This window comes from Dipodomys merriami, unplaced genomic scaffold, assembly GCF_024711535.1.
Source record: "Dipodomys merriami isolate MVZ:Mamm:240054 unplaced genomic scaffold, mDipMer1.0.p SCAF_142, whole genome shotgun sequence".
In the NCBI taxonomy this organism is placed as follows: domain Eukaryota; kingdom Metazoa; phylum Chordata; class Mammalia; order Rodentia; family Heteromyidae; genus Dipodomys; species Dipodomys merriami.
The window spans coordinates 3,369,495-3,388,347 of NW_027202738.1; the positions used below are offsets into that span (position 1 = coordinate 3,369,495).

At 41.8% G+C, this 18,853-nt stretch overlaps 1 protein-coding gene across 2 annotated transcripts in view; it reads right to left on the reverse strand.

Annotated features, from left to right (window-relative positions):
- Positions 1 to 18,853, reverse strand: part of LOC138826426 (CAP-Gly domain-containing linker protein 1-like) — a 48,951-nt gene that overhangs the window by 21,782 nt on the left and 8,316 nt on the right. For both annotated transcript variants that reach the window (XM_070021586.1, XM_070021585.1), the window contains 6 exons: positions 17,141 to 17,306; positions 16,833 to 17,048; positions 11,172 to 13,439; positions 9,993 to 10,109; positions 5,223 to 5,329; positions 1,538 to 1,658 (listed from right to left, as the gene is read on the reverse strand). In XM_070021586.1, coding sequence (XP_069877687.1) covers positions 1,538 to 1,658; positions 5,223 to 5,329; positions 9,993 to 10,109; positions 11,172 to 13,439; positions 16,833 to 17,048; positions 17,141 to 17,306 — 2,995 coding nt within the window. The remainder of the gene's footprint in view (positions 1 to 1,537; positions 1,659 to 5,222; positions 5,330 to 9,992; positions 10,110 to 11,171; positions 13,440 to 16,832; positions 17,049 to 17,140; positions 17,307 to 18,853) is intronic.

Genomic DNA, 18,853 nt, shown 5'->3' on the forward strand with positions numbered 1-18,853 from the left:
GACCAAATTACAATCTTCTTTTTGCTGAATTTTCTCTTTTACACGGGAGATAAAAAGAGTGTTATCATACAAAATTTTAATGTGGATTAAGTGAAATGACAGCTACATCTCGGTGTGCCTGCCACAAATGAGCTAGCTACTCTCAGCCAACAGCATCACATCATTGTGAAATCTGAAGAATGTGGCATTAAAGAATAGAAAGCCGGGCAACAGTGGCTCATGCCTGTAATCCTAGCTACGCTGGAGGCTGAGATCTGAGGATCACGGTTCAAAGCCAGCCTGGGCAGGAAAGTCCAGAGACTCTTATCTCCAATAAACCACTAGAAAACCAGAAGTGGCACTGTGGTTCAAACGGTAGAGCACTCGCCTTGAGCTGAAGAGCGCAGGGATAGTGCCCAAGCCCAGAGTTCAAGCCCCACGACAAAAAAAAAAACAAAAAAAACAGGCCCTGGTCGTGGGCCTGAACTCTGGGCCAGGGCGCTGTCTCTCAATTCTTCAGCTCAAGCCAAGTACCCTATGACTTGAGCCACAGTGTCACTTCTGGTTTTTTCTGCTCATGTGGCTGAGAAATCGAACCCAGGGCTTCATGCACACAAGGCAAGCACTCTACCCAGCCCAAGAATAGGAAAACTTTGAGAAGTCAAAACAAATACCTTGTGGTCTGAAATCAACTCTCCAAAAAGTTCTTTCACCAAAAACTGCACTCAACAGTGACACGAAAGTATTCTATCCAAGTTACAAATGATACTTGTATAATTGGTGTGTGTGGGGGGGTCCCTTTGTAGTACAAAGTAATAATGAATGATTTGAATGACTTAAAGCTGTGATTTCAAGCTGCTGCTCTAGCTCCGATGTGGCTAATAATTTTGTACTTTGATTTGACATTAGAGAAGAATACAAAGCAGAATATCTTGTCCTTTACAACAAATTCTGTTCTCATGTTTAATCAAAGTGTGTCAGAAACCTCTGTGTTTGTTTTAAATATGAGCAAATGGATTATGCTTCATCTCAGTTATAACCTACACTCCACATCTCAGCACACATGAATGCACACATACTCACAGGTCTATTAGTGAAAGGCTTAACCATTTTCTTTAAACTTAAAGAGAAGCAGAGTTCTCTTTAAAGTTAACTGTTAACCCTCACACTAAATCCATATTCTGAAATTGGTTTCCTTAAAACCAATTAAAAAAAACTTTAAGTGAAAAATCATTTTGAAATCCAAGCACTTAAATGCCTTCCTAGAAGATTAATAAAGATCTTTTCTTCTACTTGCTTATCAGATACAGCAGGTGTAGGTATGTGTGTGTATGTGTGTGTGTGTGTGTATTTAGCGGACTTGTCAATTAATTCTAAAATGTATGTAAAAGCAGCATGCTTAAAAACAAGGAGACATATAGCCCAGGTAACTTGAAATCGCATCTGGAATTGCCCAATCATACCACATATATCTCTGAGCAATCTCCAAGTATACCGAAAACAGCAACAGAGGTCAGCACAGCAGATCTAGAAACCCCTACACCAAAGGTCCACTGACCTTTTGATGACTTGTGACTTCGTCTCTGCTTCTCCCCAGTTCCTCAGCAAGTTTGACGTTCTCTTCTTGCAATGCTGAAAGCTGCTGGGACTTCTGAGCTGCTGCCTGCTTTAGGGTTTCTCTGCAAGGACAGTGAGTGCAGGGTTACCATAGAAACAAGACAGGCAAGGAAACTGTGGGAGACAACCAGCTTCACAGCACTGAGGAAAATAGATCTGGGTCACATGCTCAATAGGGTCTATAACAACAGGAGACTGTTAGCTACATGTAGGAGAGGCCACCCAGCACTAGCATCTCGAAAGGAGATGGCCACCCACAATTACTGCATTTTTTAAACCTAATAAACACAATGTCCACCCTCCCACCACCCCCGTTTACCCTCTAACAAGGAATTTTGCTTTAAAAAAAGACAAATGAAATGGTCACTACAGTTTTGTCTTTAGGAATATTTCTATTAATTATGTTAAATGAATGACATTAATAAAGTGATATAATTTGCTGCCACAGCACTCTATTCTAGCTGTATAGATGTGTAATCTGTTTTTCTCTGGCAGAAATAAAAGTGCAATGATCTAATTTACCAGCGTCTTTCAGAATCAATTGCTGACGTGAATCTGAGTATATATTTAGGACACAGAGATGGAATGCCAAAGGAAATAGTCCTCTAATTAAATGACAGGTATTATATTTTGATGGTATTCTTTCCACAATGCTAATTTGTAATCAAAGGAAGTTACAAAAATGTAACTTGATAGTTAACTTGTAATATGAATACAATCAGTATACAACATATAAGCATAAATTTATAAAACATTTTCTTATTGTTAAAATTAACCCTAAACATATAAGAATACATTATTCTTTACACATGGATATTCAAAATATTTTGCTTGATAAATGGATTTTAGTTTTATACTATAGAAGATTTCGATACAATTTTGAATTTTTATGTCTGTGCTGATTAAACTCCACTTAGCAAGCTGCAGGGCTGAATTCTGAATCCAGTCATCTGGGTAGGAATCCATCTGCTGATGCATGAACACATCTATTTTTAACTCAATTGTCTAATGGGTGGCAGTGCCTGACATGTTAAATTTTCTTGATTTTTATTTCTCCACCAACCTATAAAATGCTATTCTGGGATGGCATTAATGATTTAGGGGTACAAATCTATACAAAAATTCTCCTGGAACACCAAATAGAGCTTTTTAGAGAATTTTTTTTATTTATTTAGTAAATGAAGTAAAACTGACAAGGAATTTTACCCCCCAAGTAATTAATTATCCAAAAGCTAGAATGATTAATGTATTTTCTGTGTTGGTCCTGAGGCTAGAACTCAGGGCCTGGGTACTGTCCATGAGATTTTGTGCTCACGGTCTGCACTTCACCACTTGAGCCACAGCTCTACTTCTGGCTTTGTGGTGATTAACTGGAAAGAAGACTCCCAAAGACTTTCCTGTAGGAGCTGGCTTTGAACCACAATTCTCAGATCTCAGACTCCTGAGTAGCTAAGATTACAGGCAGAAGCCCCCAGTGCTTGGCTTGAAAAGACTGACTTTTTAACTGTGGATCAATCATTCAATTGATCCACATATGTATATGTGTGTATGTATGTGTACATGTGTATACATATACCTACATTCCTACCTCCTAGAAATATTTTTGTAGGTGTTTTCAGATTTATTTTTATTTTTTTGTCGGTCATGGGCTTGAACTCTGGGCCTGGGCGCTGTCTCTGCGCTCTTCAGCTTAAGGCAAGTGCTCTAATACTTGAGCTACAGCACCACTTCTGGTTTTCTAGTGGCTTACTGGAGATAAGAGTCTCAGGGACTTTTCTGTCCGGGCTGTCTTTGAACTGTGATCCTCAGATCTCAGCATCCTGAGTAGCTAGGATTATAGGGGTGAGCCACCAGCACCCAGCTTCAGAACTATTTTTGAGGGGCTGAGAAGGTGGCTCAGTGGTAGAGCGCATGCCTTGCACACATGAGGCCCTGGGTTTGATTCCTCAGCACCACATAAGCAGAAAAAGCCAGAAGTGGAGCTGTGGCTCAAGTGGTAGAGTGCTAGCCTTGAGCTGAAGAGCTCAGGGACAGTGCCCAGGTCCAGAGTTCAGGCCCCATGACTGACATCCCCCCCAAAAACAAAGAATTATTTTTGAGTGCCCTCAGAATTTTAATAATGGGATGATGTATGTACACACACACACACACACACACACACACACACACACACACACACACACACACACACACACACACACACACACACACACACACACACACACACACACACACAGAGCAGGTAAACTTCATTTCCTCAATCCATGACAAATCAGAAGATTTTAGCTTAAGATACACTCATCCTAAGCCAGTTTATATTTTCCAGCTAGCACTCTCCACACAGAGCCTATGTAGTCTCAGCATTATGTGGCCTGTCATAATGATATTTGCATTCCTCTTCCTTCTCTTTCAACAATTCTCATCTCTTACAAATCTTTAGAAAGTCATTGTTTAAATTAAAAGACTGAAGTAAGGCAAATTAAAATAAAGAGCTAATACAGCAACCAAAAGAGGACAAATATCCTATAGTAATAATCTATAAAAAGTGTTATTAGGCTGGGAATGTGGCTTAGCGGCAAGTACTTGCCTAGCATGCATGAAGCCCTAGGTTCAATTCTTCAGTAGCACATAAGCAGAAAAAGACAGAAGTAGCACTGTGGCTCAAATGGTAGAGTACTAGCCTTGAGCAAAAGAAGCTCAGGGACAGTGACTAGTCCCTGAGTTAAAGCCCCAAGACTGGCAAAAAAAAAAAAAGTGTTATTTGCTGGATGCTAGTGGTTTATGCTTGTAACCCTAGCTACTCAGGAGACTGAGATCTGAGGATCACAGTCTGAAGCCAGTCCAGGCAGGAAAGTCTGTGAGACACCTATCTCCAATTAACCACCAGAAAACCAGAAATGGTTCTGTGGCTGGGATAGTTCCCAGGTCCCGAGTTCAAGCACCTTAAACCAAAACAAAACAAGAAAGTGTCATTTTCATCCAATGCTACAGTCCAAAGGCAAGGACACTTGGCTTGTCTCCAGTGTATAGTGGGGAGATGCACTTCATGGAGAAAAGGGATCCTGTAGTCCAACCCCAAGACACGCAGGGCTGATTCTGAAAACACTCACAGAAACATTTCTAGGGGCTGCAGATGTCTTCAGTGCCCAGCATAATCAAGGTGCTGGGTTCTCCCTTCAACACTGCAAGTATAAACATTTCTAACAACTTTTAGAGAGGCTACTTCCATTCCATAAGACAAGATAACCTGAAACAAAGGTTCTGCAGTTTTATTTACTTATTTTGGGTCCGGTCGTGGGGCCTGAACTCTGGGCCTGGGCACTGTCCCTCAGCTCTTCAGCTCAAGGTGAGCACTCTACCACTTGAGCCACAGCACCACTTCTGACTTTTTCTGTTTATGTGGTGCTGAGGAAATAAACCCAGGGCCTCATGCATGCAAGGCAAGTTTTCCTTTTTGCAATTTAAAATAAGGGCCATAATTTCTTTCAGAGAACCCTTTTTTTGGTGGTCACAGGGCTTGAACTCTGGGCCTGGGCACTGTCCCTCAGCTCTTCAGCTCAAGGCGAGCGCTCTACCACCTGGGCCACAGCGCCACTCATAATTTCTTTCAAAGAACATAAACTTACATTTCTTTCTTGAATTCTTCCATTTTCTGATTCTCAACTGTTAGAAGCTCTTTTGATTTGTTCAGCTCTTCCACATTTTTCAGGTTGTTTTCTTTAAGTGTATCCAACTTAAAGACCAAGAAAAAACAACACTTGATGAAATTATTTCATTTTCCAATGACTTGGCTGGATATTCAAACTATTCATAAAAACTGCATTTTAAAATACATGAAATTAGTCACTTGTAAAACAAAGAAAAGGGGGAGTTCACCTAAGTGAAGAGATTATAAATAACAAATCTGTTATAAATTCCAAGTCTCTTCCTTACATTTTCTGTTCACTTGACTAAAATGTCAAACATAAATTAAAACAAAAGCTCTCTTTCATCTTGTGTACAATTCCCAGTACTTATCACAAAGCTTGATCCTAGCTATTCAGAAGGCTGAGATCTGAGGGTCACGGTGCAAAGCCAGACTGGGCAAGTAGTCTGTAAGACTCATCTCCAATGAACCACCAGAAAACTAGAAGTGGTGCTGTGGTTCAATGTGGTAGAGCATTAACCTGGAACAAAAGAGCTCAGGGACAGTGTCCAGGCCCCAACTCCAACCCCAACCCCAACCCCAACCCCAAGTTCATAACTGACCCCCCCCCCGCCCAAAAAAAAGGCAAGAAATAAACCACAAATCAGTGACAAAGGATTATTCCCTGTGATTAAACAAGACTCCTTCCCTTCCCTTCTCTCTATATTAGTGATGCTGGATATATTTTTCCAGTGTTGGTACTAAAATTACATAATCCTTATTATAAAAATTATTTGAATTACCATATTGGTTGACTGTATAAAGTTTTAGGTATCCACCTGAACTTTAATATGAAGAGAAACAAGCCATACGAGACCAAAGGGATTTTGTACACATTCAGGCCCAGCACTTTCCTTAAGGGATACAGCTAGTGGAGGGTCTGGCCCCTGGTGAGAAAGCCAGGTATGTTGCTGGAATAGTAGGAGTAACTAAGGGGAAGCTTTTGCAGGTGGCTGGAGCTCAGCATGCAAAGCACCTGTCAAGGATGAGAGCTCAAAGAGGCTATTTATGACATGGCGTGATCCTGAGGTAAGACTCACTCTCTGGGCCTTGTGTCTTTGTCTTCTACAGCCAATAAAGAGAGTTCTCTCATATGCCACCAGCCAGGAATCTAGAAAGTGTCTTGTTAGTTTTAATACCACCAATTTCCTTTTAATGCCCTCCATCATCCCAAATTTATGATCAAGAAAAACAATATATCAACCAGATGCTGTTAGCTCACACCTGTAATCCTAGCTACTAAGGAGACTGAGATCTGAGGATCCAGGTTCAAAGCCAGCCTGGGGCAGGAAAATCGGTGAGACTCTTATCTCCAATTAGCCACCAGAAAACTGGAAGTGGCACTGTGGCTCAAAGTGGTAGAGCGCTAGCCTTGAGCAAAAAAGCATAGGGATAGCGTCCAGGCCCTAAGTTCAAGCCCCACAACCAGAAAAGAAAAAGAAAAAAAAAGGAAAAGAAAAAGGAAATATCACAATGGCCCAAGATATGGTTCATGGTTCATCCAGACTTCTGGTCTGGCTACAACAGATGCACAATTCTCTCTGAGCTCAACCTTAAAGGTTAGAGACATTTCCTAAACCTTTGTTCACACTGGCTTCAAATTTTGAATTTTTTTTTTTCTGGCTTGAAACTCAAGGCCTGGGCCACTGTCCCTGAGCACTTTTGCTCAAGGTTAGCACTCTATCACTTTCAGCCACAGCTCCACTTCTGATTTTCAGGTGAGTAACTACATAGGAGTCTCATGGACCTTACTGCTTGGACTCACTTTGAACCAAGATTCTCAGATCTCAGGCTCCTGAGTAGGAAGGATTACAGGAATAAGTGACCAGTGCCTGTCTTCCCTTATGATTTTTTAGTACTTTCTCTTTTTTTTCAGTACTGGGGTTTGAACTTAAGCCCTCAAGTTTTCTAAGCGGGCACTCACTGCCACGTGCTGGTTATTTCTGCACTGAAGATTTTCAAGATAAGGTCTTGCTTTATGTGTAGACTGTGCTCCTCATATTTTGCTTCCCTTTTTTGCTGTATAACAGGTGCATGCAACAATAATCAGCCTTAGTTAACCTTGATCCCCCAATCTCTGTCTTCCAAGTAGTTAGGATTATAGATGTGAATCGTAAGTGTCTAGCTTGCTCCCCCTCACTTTCTCATACCAGGGATTGGATTTAGGGCTTCATGTCTATTTGGCTTGTTTGCTTGGCTGGTGTTCTACTACTTGGGCTTATACCTCCAGGATAGCTTTGTGCTATTTATTTTGGAGCTCAAGCCTTGTAGATCTTTTCTGCTTGGGTTGGCTTTGAACTGAAATCCTTTAGATCTCAGATTCCTATGTAGCTAGGATTATACCCATGAATCACCTGCACCTGGTCCCAGCTATTATGCATGCCAGTTCTGGGGTTTGAACTCAGAGCCTGGGTTCTGCCCCTGAGCTTCTCTGTGCTCAAGGCTAGCACTCTGCCACTTGATCCACAGCACCACTTCCTGCTTTTTCTGAGTAGTTTATTGGAGATAAGAGTCTCTCATGGGGCTGAGAATGTGGCTTAGTGGAAGAGTGTTTGCCTAGCATGCATGAAGAACTCAGTACCACATAAACAGAAAAAGGCAGAAGTGGAGCTGTGGCTCAAGTAGTAGAATGATAGTCTTTTTTTGTTGTTGTTGTTGGTCATGGGAACTCTGGGCCTGGGCGCTGTCCCTCAGCTCTTCAGCTCAAGGCGAGCGCTCTACGCTTGAGACACAGCGCCACTTCCAGTTTTCTAGTGGTTTATTAGAGATAAGAGTCTCATGGACTTTCCTGCCCGGGCTGGTTTTGAACAGAGATCCTCATATCTCAGCCTCCTGAGCAGCTAGGATTACAGGCCTGAGCCACCAGCGCCTGACTAGAATGCTAGTCTTGAGCAAAGGAAGCTTAGGGACAGTGTCCAGGCAATGAGTTCAAGCCTCAGGAATGGCAAAAACAAATAAAAACCTCTCACAGACTTTCCTGCCCAGGCTGGCTTCGAACTGTGATCCTCAGATCTTAGCCTCCTGAGTAGCTAGGATTACAGGCGTGAGCCAACTGGCACTTGGCAGTTTTTTGTTTTTGTTTTTTTAATAAACTTGTCTTCTTGTAGTATTGTCAATTTTGTTCACCCTATCATTACTTCAAAATGTCAGTGCCTTGGCAAAATCACATAGGAGGAGGCCTAGTCTTCATACAGTTATCCCATTTGGTCATCCCATCCTCTTGATCAACTTCTAAAACACTTTACTTTCCTGTGACTTAAAAAAAATATGTGGGTGAGAGGCTGGGAAGGTGGCTCAATGGTAGAGCACTAGCCTTGAGCTGAGGGACAGCGCCCAGGCCCAGAGTTCAGGCCCATGACCGACAAAAAACAAAAACAAAAAAACAAAAAAACCTGGGTGGGACTATGGCTTAGTGTTAGAGTGTTTGCCTATCATGCATGAAGCCCTGCTGGGTTCGATTCCTCAGTACCACATAAACAGAAAAAGCCAGAAGTAGTGTTGTGGCTCAAGTGGCAGAGTGCTAGCTTTGAGCAAAGAGAAGCTTAGGGACAGTGTCCAGGCCCTGAGTGCAAGCTCCAGGCAAAAAAACAAAAACCAAAACCAAAAACCAAAAACCTGAAAGTATAAAGAACTTTATATACCCATTTCAGTGAGTCTGTCTGCTAGGGATTTAGGTAGAAGTTTTCCAAAAAGAGAAAAAGTTACTATGAGTTGGGAAGGGGGAAACAGGAGAATTAGGGAATTATCCAAGAAGGAGAAGTATTACCTATGGATAGAACAGAAATACCTTCATGCCATAAATGTATCCAGTTCCAGAAGTCACTAATTACATAAAAGGGAATCTGTATTGAACTAGGCCAAGAAAAGGCCTACATCAGGCTGGGAACGTGGCTCAGTGGTAGAGTGCTTGCCTTGTATGCATGAGGCCTTGGGCTCAATTCCTCAGCACCACATAAGCAGAAAAAGCCAGAAGTGGCGCTGTAGCTCAAGTGGTAGACCACTAGCCTTGAGCTGAAGAGCTGAGGGACAGTACCTAGGCCCAGAGTTCAGGCCCCATGATTGACCAAGAAAAAAGAAAAAAAAGAAAAGGCCTACCTCAAGATCAGGGATGGAGACTGGAATTTAGTGGTTCCAATGTGTGAGGAGTTGAAGAAAAACAATGTGATACAAGATAAAGGTTACAGAAACTAGGAATGCCGGGGCTGGGAAGGTGGCTCAGTGGTAGAGCGCTTGCCTTGCATGCATGAGGCCCTGAGTTCAATTCCTCAGCACCACATAAGCAAAAAGAAAAAACCCGGAAGTGGCACTGTGACTCAAGTGGTAGAGCACTAGCCTTGAGCTGAAGAGCTGAAGGACAGTGCCCAGGCCCAGAGTTCAGGCCCCACAACCGGACCCCCAAAAAAAAAAGAAAAAAAAAAAGAAACTAGGAATGCCACCAGCACTTCCTGTCTAGTGCTATCATGAAATAATTACCTTTGACAGCCACACTATTAGGGTTTCTCCCTCAATTCTTAAAGGTTGGTCCTACTAAATAAGTAATGAAGCAATCCGCTTTATTTAGTATATGGATGTGGCATGTATTAGACTCTAACACAGATCAAACCTGTATGAGTCCAGCATCAAAAATTTACACAGTCCTGAGTTAGTGATCAAACATTCCATGAAGCCGGTAAGCTGTTCTTTGTACAAAAAACCATTTAAATCTGATTACTTCGGTCTGTAGTTTTGCATTTGTTTGCTTGGTGTCCTCCAAGGAGGCCAGAGTTTCTGTCTTCTCTTTGGTCATCTGTTCCATTATCTGCATGGCATCTTCTGCAGTCTGAGCAGCCTAAGTACAAGAAAACACTGTGAGAAGGAGAATACCTTCCTGATGCCATCAGGCACAATCAGGCTATGCTGCTCAGGCAGCACTCAGCATCTGTGTGGCTAAGGGAGACACACAGAGGTCAAAGCCATCAACCCAACCCTGAAGACAACAGACATGTGAAGGGTCTGTACTCCGAAGTAGAACAAAGTTACAAACCTTTTCCAGGCCATCTCTCAATAATTCATGTCTATATTCCTCTAAACCTACATCTAAGTTCCAAGTTACACTGGAAAGCTTGTTATCATTCTGACTTACATTTGACAAGTCTCGTGGTAATAAAAAGTAATTCCCCATAGAGCTGAATGTTTCTTAATCACACTTATTGCACTAAGTTTAAAATACTATTCTTAATATTTCAAATTTAGGGCTTTTGAAATCATTCAATTTAGGATGATAATATTTGCACATAAAAACATAAATTATTTGGGCAATTATCATGTAAAGCTCAAGTGTTTCAAGAGAACTACTTAATTGAAAGTCTATGAGAGAAACTGTGGGTAATGAATTGTGGCTGTGAATAAAAAAGATGTGTACATCTGGAAATAATGCATACTGGCTGCTAAATAGTAAAAAATAATACCCTGCAGTTTCACTTGGTTTGTTATAGCAGTTATACTCAGCTATAGCTGGAGGTTTCAGTGGAGTCATCTAACTCCAAAAAGACACAATCAGACATTTAAAAGCCAAATAGCAGAAAACTGTACTTCAGTATGTTCCCATTCTACTACTGCTCTTAAGCTCTTAACAATCACAACTTTTTCAGTTTTCCATTAAATTAAAAAAGAATCTTTTTTATTCCCAGTTTGCCATTTTTTTCTAAATGGGGGAGACTACTGCAATTAGATATTTAGTAAAGAATTGTCCTTTCAGACTGCAACAAACAGCTGGAGACATATGAGCTATGAAGGGTCTGCACTGATTTAACTGAGTAGCAATGAGGGAAAAAAATCACGTAAGCTACTAATGTTAGTGCAGAGGGTTAGTAAGTAGTCCCAGTGTGCGATACTTGAACTCTCACTTTACCGTAAATGAATGAAGAGTCTCAAGCTCTCTAATTTTAAGGGTAAGCTTGCTCTTGTCTTTCCTCAAAGTACGGTTTTCACTTTGAGATTCTAGAAGGTTGGTTGAAATGTGGCTGTTGGTCTTGGCCAGCTGGCTAATCTCCTTCTGTAGGAGAAAGTAGTTTTCTTCCAGCTTCTCCTTCTCCTTCAGGAGCTCATCATTTCTCAGCATCATTTCTCTTTTCTCAGCCAGGATACTCTTGTTATCCTGTAGCACCTTGGCTCTGTCAGCCACAGCCACCTCATGGTTCAGCCGAAGATCTTCCAGGATCTTGGTGAGGCAGCTGTGGAGTTCCTGCAGTTCCAACTTGGACTTGGATAGAGCAGCAAAATCACTTTTCAGGGTCTCGATATTGGCAGCAAGTTGAGCTGTTTCCATGCTCAAGAGCTCCTTTTCCTTAATTATCTCCACCACTTGTTGTTCCAATTTGGTTTTTTCTTGCATTAGTACAAACTTCTCAGACTGAAGCTGTTCTGTACACACTCTTAACCCATCCACCTCCTGCTCCAAGAGCACCATTCTGCCATGAAGTTTATTGTTTTCATACAAGGATGACTCATTTTCCTTCACTCTGGCCTCTTTTTCCAGGATTAAAGACTGCTGTATTGTATGAATCTCTTCATTTAATTTCTGACATTCTTCTTGCAGGTTTAAACCATCCCTCAGCAGTATGTTCTTTTCACAACAACAAGTCTTAAGCTCAACATTCAAATTCTCCTTTGCTTGCATCATGTTGTTGTGTTCTTTTTCAAGATCCCTTTTGGCATTCTGAGCTTCTTTCAGCAATAAAGAGAGGTCACACTTACTGGCCTCTAGCTCTTGATTTTTCTGTTTTCTCTCCTGAAGCTCTTTCTTCAGAGCATCGATATTACCAAGTAGTTTCACCTTCTCCTGAACAATTATTCTTCGGCTTGCAGCCTCTTGCTCATACTTTCTTTTAAGGTCTCCTATGGCTTTGATGGAATTCTCTCTTTCTGAAAGTAAATCTCCAATTTGTACTTCTAGTGCCGATTTTTCTTTCAAGAGGCTGTCTTGCTGCTTTTTAAGCTTAGTAATTTTCTGACAAGCTATCTCCTTCTCAGAAGCTAGGCATGTGATTTTGTCATTGAGACTCATCTCAAGATGAGTGGCTTCTTCAGAGTGCTTGTTGAGTTTTTCAGTAATGAGCCTATTTTCACTTAAAACTTCTTCTTTCTCAGCCAGAAGCCTCCTCTCAGAGGCAGCCAGAGTCTCTTTCTCATGAAGAAGCTGGATGCACTCAGAGTCTGTGATTGCCCGGCTTGTCTTAATCTCTTCCAGGAGCTTTGTAAGACTTGCATTGGTAGCCTGAAGCTGCCTTGTCTCCAGCTCAGCCTTCCTCAGTGCTTTGCTGGCACAGTCTAGCTGTGTGCGCAGAGCATCAGCTTCAGTGCTGAGGAGCTGTTTGACCTGCAGGGCAGCCTCCAGGCTGGCACTCAGCTTCTCCTGACCCTGACGTAGTGTGTCCTTCTCAAGCTGCAGGTCTCTGTTGCTTTGGAGAAGGCTCTCTCGTTCTGCCTTTAGGGCCAGGCACATGTTATCGAGGCTCAACTGCTTCTCAGCTGTTGACCTCTTCTCGGTTGTGAGCTCTTCAATCTCGTGGACTAAGGCTTTCTGATCCTTGACAAGCTCCTCGTAAGCACTCTGAAGTTTCTGAATGATGTCGTCCTTGTCTTTCGTCAAGATAAGGTTTTCAGCAGAAAGCTTCTTGATCTGATCCTCCAGGTGATCTTTCTCTACCCGAGCCCTCTCAGACATAGCTATGAGAGCATCTGTGCGGAAGTGGAGCTCCTCGATGAGCGTCTGCATGTGCACCTTGGAAGCTTGCAAAGAGTCATTCTCCACATTTATCTTCAAAAGTTCTTCCTGTGCAACGCTGATTTCTTTCAGCAGTTTTTCTCTCTCAATAGCCAAAGCTTCTTTATCAAGATGTTCTTGCTTGTAAAGCTTTTCAGCATCTTGCTTTTCTTTTAAAACTTTTTCCTTTTCTAAATTGAGAGTTTTGTTTGCTGACCATAGTTTCTGTTGGTCTTCCTGAAGCAAAGTTATTTTGGCCTCCATTTCTATCAACTTTGATAAAAGTGAACCTTTTTCTACCTTTAAAGCATTGCCTTCCTGTGCAAGAAGCTGCTTCTCTGATTTCAGACCCCTCAGCTCTTCTGACATTAGTTCAATTTCTTTTTTGGCTGATGTTAACAAATAAGTTAGCGACTACAGAAACACAAGATGGGAAGAATGGAAACAAAATGAAATCAAGCAGACAAATGCAAAAATGCAAGCCCAAATAACTTAATGCAGACTGTCAAACTTTAAATTTTCCACAGTAAGCTGCATAGAAACCATAAAATAACAAGAGGAAGAAACTGGAGAAACAGATCTCATAAAGGCATAATACAAAGCAAATTTAGCTTTGCAAAGTGCTTATTCACTTGCCTTATCTTTGGAACAACTTATGAAATTATTCCTGATAACTCCCTACCAGAAAGAAATAGCATCCTGATTTTAACATCAGGGCTTAAGATTCTCTCCTGCCATTCCAATCGCCTCCACTATATCCATTGTAAAAAATATTCATAAGCCAAGCGGCCAGTGGCTCATGCCCATAATCCTAACTACTCAGAAGGTTGAGACCTGAGGACTGCAATTTGAAGCCAGCCCCAGGTAAGAAGTCTATGATACTTTTAGCTCCAATTAACCATCAAAAAGCTTTAAGTGAAGCTCTGGCTAGCTTTGGACAAAAAAAGCTCAAGGACAGTACCCAGACTGACTTCAAGCCCCTGGACATACAACCCACGCTTCCTCCTCCCCTTTCTCCCTCCCCCCGCCAGACACCACACAGACACACACACACATCATAGAAGAATTTGTAAAAATATAATTCTCAGACAAGGGTATAGTTTCAGTAGTAGAGCACATGCTTAGTATGTAAAAGGCTACAGGTTGCATCTGCAAAAAAAAAAAAAATCCCCCACCACCATATAACTATAAAAACTAAATATATTTTAGCAAAAGGTAGTGGTTACAATGGGAATTAAATCACCTCTTTATAAACTAAATGCAAGACCTTATTTCATAAAGTCACTGGGCTAAGAATGATCTAATCCTAACACACACACACACCACACACACACACACACACACACACACACACACACACACACACACACACACACACACACACACACACACACACACACACACACACACACACACACACACACACACACACACACACACACACACACGCAGCTAATTTCTGGGCTTTGGTAACCAAAAATAAAGAATTTTTTTTTGGGGGGTCCAGTCATGGGGCCTGAACTCTGGGCCTGGGCGCTGTCCCTCAGCTCTTCAGCTCAAGGCTGGCACTCTACCACTTGAGCCACAGTGCCACTTCTGGCTTTTTTCTTATGTGGTGCTGAGGAATCGAACCCAGGGCCTCGAGCATGCAAGGCAAGTGCTCTACCACTGAGCCACCTTCCCAGCCCATAAAGAATGTTTTAAGTATTATTTACAAGATAATCTGACCCCAATATCTATACTGGCACTGTCCAGAACTTTTTGTCCTGTACAGTAGTCATGTGACTACCAAGCACTTTCAATGTGTTGAGTACAATTGAGGAGGTGGATTTGCAATTTTCTTTCTGTCAGTCATGGGGCTTGAACTCAAGACCTAAGTTATGTCCCTGAGCAATTTTTGCTCAAGGCTAGTGCTCTACCACTTTGAGCCATAGTGCCACTTTTGGTTTTCTGGCAGTTTATTGGAGAGAAGAGCACTTTCCTGGGAGGGCTGGCTTTGAACCACGATCCTCAGATCTCAGCCTCCTGAGTAGCTAGGATTACAAATGTGAACCACTAGATCCTGGCCTACAATTTTAAGATGCAACAGATCTAAAATTAACTTGTCTCATGGGGCTAGTGATTTTTGTATTAGACAGCAGAGTTACAGAACAGTGAGTCATAAGCCAGGTTCACCAACTCTGTGACCTCCTGGAATGGAGTATGAATATTGTATAAACTTCCCTAAGGTAATAAGATAATCAGATAATAAGATAACAAGGTAATAAGTTAATCAGATTCTCCAGAGTTTATACGTCATTAAACTTTAATCCAACATGCACGTGGCAACTTTGGGGAGGGAAAGAGTTCTGACATTTTAATGAAATGACTTCTAAACAAACCACCAGATAAAAATCAGCAAAACCTCACACCAACAACTGCAATGCTGTGGTTTGGCCAGGCAATAACATTTCAAATACCATTTCAAACATTTACAAAATTAGAGTTTATTCCCATAAAGGGAACCCACAGACAATAGATCCGGGAATCATATCCACCATTAAATGGCTCATCAAATTAGAGGTGGGTTTTTGTTGTTTGTTTTGTGTCATTCCTGAATCTTGAACTCAGGGTCTGAGCATACTGTCCCTTTGTTCTTTTGCTTAATTAAGGTTAGCTCTCTAACACTTTGAGCTATAGCTACACTTCTGATTTTCTGGTGGTTAATTGGAGATGAGTCCCACAGGAAAAAAAAAGAGTCCCACAGACTTTCCTACCTGGGTTGGCTTCAAACCATGATCCCCGGATCTCAGTTTCCTGAGTAGCTAGGACTACAGGTGTGAGTGACTAGCACCCAGCACTGGAGGTGTTTTTAAGAGGAGAGAGGAGAAAGTCCTGATTGGCAGGATGTGGAAGACAGAAGCCGCAACCTCTGACATGTGTGTCCAGGTTCATTTATTTAACAGATAGTTCTGGAGGCAGAAACCAGGGCCTGCTAATAATGCTAGGCAAATTCTCAATGTCTGAACTACCTACTGTCTACAACAGCAGGAGTTTAGTGAGACTAGATTCAAGTTCTTTTCAACATTTCTTACTACTAAATGCATAATAAACATTTCTGTAACACATCAAAAATAAAAACAAGTATTTACCTTTCCTTAAACAATAAAAAGTGAAATAATGGTAGAAAGGTTATATTTTCTGAAGTTATTACAGTTAAAGCACCACATACTGAAACTCAACATTCTACTCCTTAACTAATAAGATACTTCTTGGGTCCTTGATTCCAACTTTCTTGGCACTAAGTTCACAGAGGCTTTCTGGGCCCACACAAAAGTCTTCATAGTTTTCGCTTTAGGCTCTTCTTACAAGAGTCCTATTCATTCAGTGGTCTCTGCCTTCTGCTTTCTGTAGTTTGTCTTTCCTAAACCCAGGGGTAGCAGCATGTTCAGCCAAGACTACAGGAAGATGCTTTCCCATCCACACCAGAGTCTACTGCAAGCAAGCCAACAGAGCTCAGACAACAAGAGGCTATGTGACAGTTGAGGACAAACAGCACAGGGGTAGTGATGGCTATCAGGCACACTTAGAGGAAAGACCTGTAGCTATCACCATCTCTAAGAAGGAAGAGCAGCTGACAAAAACATTTGAGACCATAGGAAATTCCATTCACCATCCACCTGACACCTAGTAATTATCATTTGTGAGGACAAGTCAATGGATCTCGTTTGCTGCTACTTTCTAAGCTTCCTTGCAGCCGTGGTGCAGAACTCAAGCAAGCAATAACACAGTTGCACATAGCTGTACCACTTCTCCTCTCAGACTTACTTTGGCTTTATCGGCCTGTGTTTTCAGTTCCTCCATCTCCTGCATCAAGCCTCTGTTCTCCTCCTGTGCAGTCCTCAGCTTCTCCTCTGTGTCCAACAGTATCTTCTGGAGGTTCTGCAGGATTTCTTCATGCTTTGTTTGCATATCGGAACTGGCTTTTTCATACCTGGCTTTCAGATCCTGACACTGGTTGTGGCTTGTTTCCATTTTCTTTTCCTGCAGAATCCCCAAAGCCATGAGTGTCATTTGGCCATACATGGACCCCCTGCTCTCCTTATAACAAACAGTTCCACGTATTCCCTCCTTACCAGGTCCAACAATTTTTCTTCTAATCCTTTCTTTTCTTCTTCATGCTTTTTGGCTGTTTCCTGCTGGCTCTGTTCAGCTTTAAGAGTTATTTCCCCAATATTTTTCTGCAGAAAACTTGCATTTTCATTAGCCTTTGTAAGTTTTAGCTGTAATTCTTCTACACATCTAAAACAAAATTCAATGAGATATCAGGTTTTTTCATAAAAATGTCTTAAACTTAAGAATTATATTAGAGGGGCTGGGAAGGTGGCTCAGTGGTAGAGTGCTTGCCTTGCATGCCTGAGGCCCTGGGTTCAATTCCTTAGCACCACATAAGCAAAAAGAAAAAAGCCAGAAGTGGCGCTGTGGCTCAAGTGGTAGAGCGCTAGCCTTGAGCTGAAGAGCTGAGGGACAGCGCCCAGGCCCAGAGTTCAGGCCCCATGACCGGACCCAAAAAAAAAAAAAAAAAAAGAATTATATTAGAGGAGCTGGGAAGGGGGCTCAATGATAGAGCGCTTGCCTTGCATGCATGAGGCCCTGGGTTCGATTCTTTAGCACCACATAAGCAGAAAAACTTGAAAGTGGTGCTGTGGCTCAAGTGGTAGAGCGCTAGCCTTGAGCTGAAGAGCTGAGGGACAGAGCAAAGGGTTCAGGCCCCAGGACCACAAAAAAAAAAATAATTATATTAGAAACAATTTGTTTTTTTGGCCAGTCCTGGGGCTTGAACTTAGGTCCTGGACTTTTTTGCTCAAGGCTAGTACTCTACCACTTGAGCCACAGTACCACTTTGAGCTGTTTCTGTTTATGTGGTACTGAGGAGTCGAATCCAGGGATTCCTGAATGCTAGGCAAGCACTCTACCACTAGGCCACATTCCTAGCCCTTTTTTTTTTTTTTGAGACAGGGTCTCATCATGCAACCTAGGTTGGTCAAAAACTTGCTTTGCAGCCCAAACGAACCTCAAACATACAATTCTCCCATTTCAGTCTCTTGAATGCTGGGATTATAGGTATGTACCACCATGCCCACAAGAAATATACTTTTTTTGTGTGTTGGTCCTGTTGCTTGAACTCAGGGCACTGGGCATTGTCTCTGAGTTTTTACACTCAAGGCTAGTATCTATCATTTAATCCACAACTCCACTTCTGGCTTTTTGACAGTTAATTGGTGGTAAGAGTCTCACAGACCTTCCTGCCAAAGCTGGCTCTGTACCATAATCCTCAGATCTCAGCCTCCTGAGTAGCAAGGATTACAGGTATACACCACCAAGAACAACAATTTATTAATGGTTATATAATTTGTGAAACAATTGGTTATATAATTTGAATAATAATCCCTGAAATCAAGGCAGATAAAAAAATGACTTGCCTGAAGAATAATTTTAACAACTGTGGTAGTTAAACATTATTCAGGTAACAACTATTACACTATGAAAGTGAATTGTTTATTGTCTTATATTAGTATATCAATAAGGAAAAATGATGGGGCTGGGAAGGTGGCTCAGTGATAGAGCACTTGCCTTGCATGCATGAGACCCTGGGTTCCATTCCTTAGCACCACATAAGCAAAAAAGAAAAAAAGCCGGAAGTGGTGCTGTGGCTCAAGTGGAGAGCGCTAGCTTTGAGCTGAAGAGCTGAGGGACAGTGCCCAGGCCCAGCGTTCAGGCCCCACAACCGGACCCCCCCCAAAAAAAAAAATATAAGGAAAAATGAGTGAAAAATATACTAAAGGAAA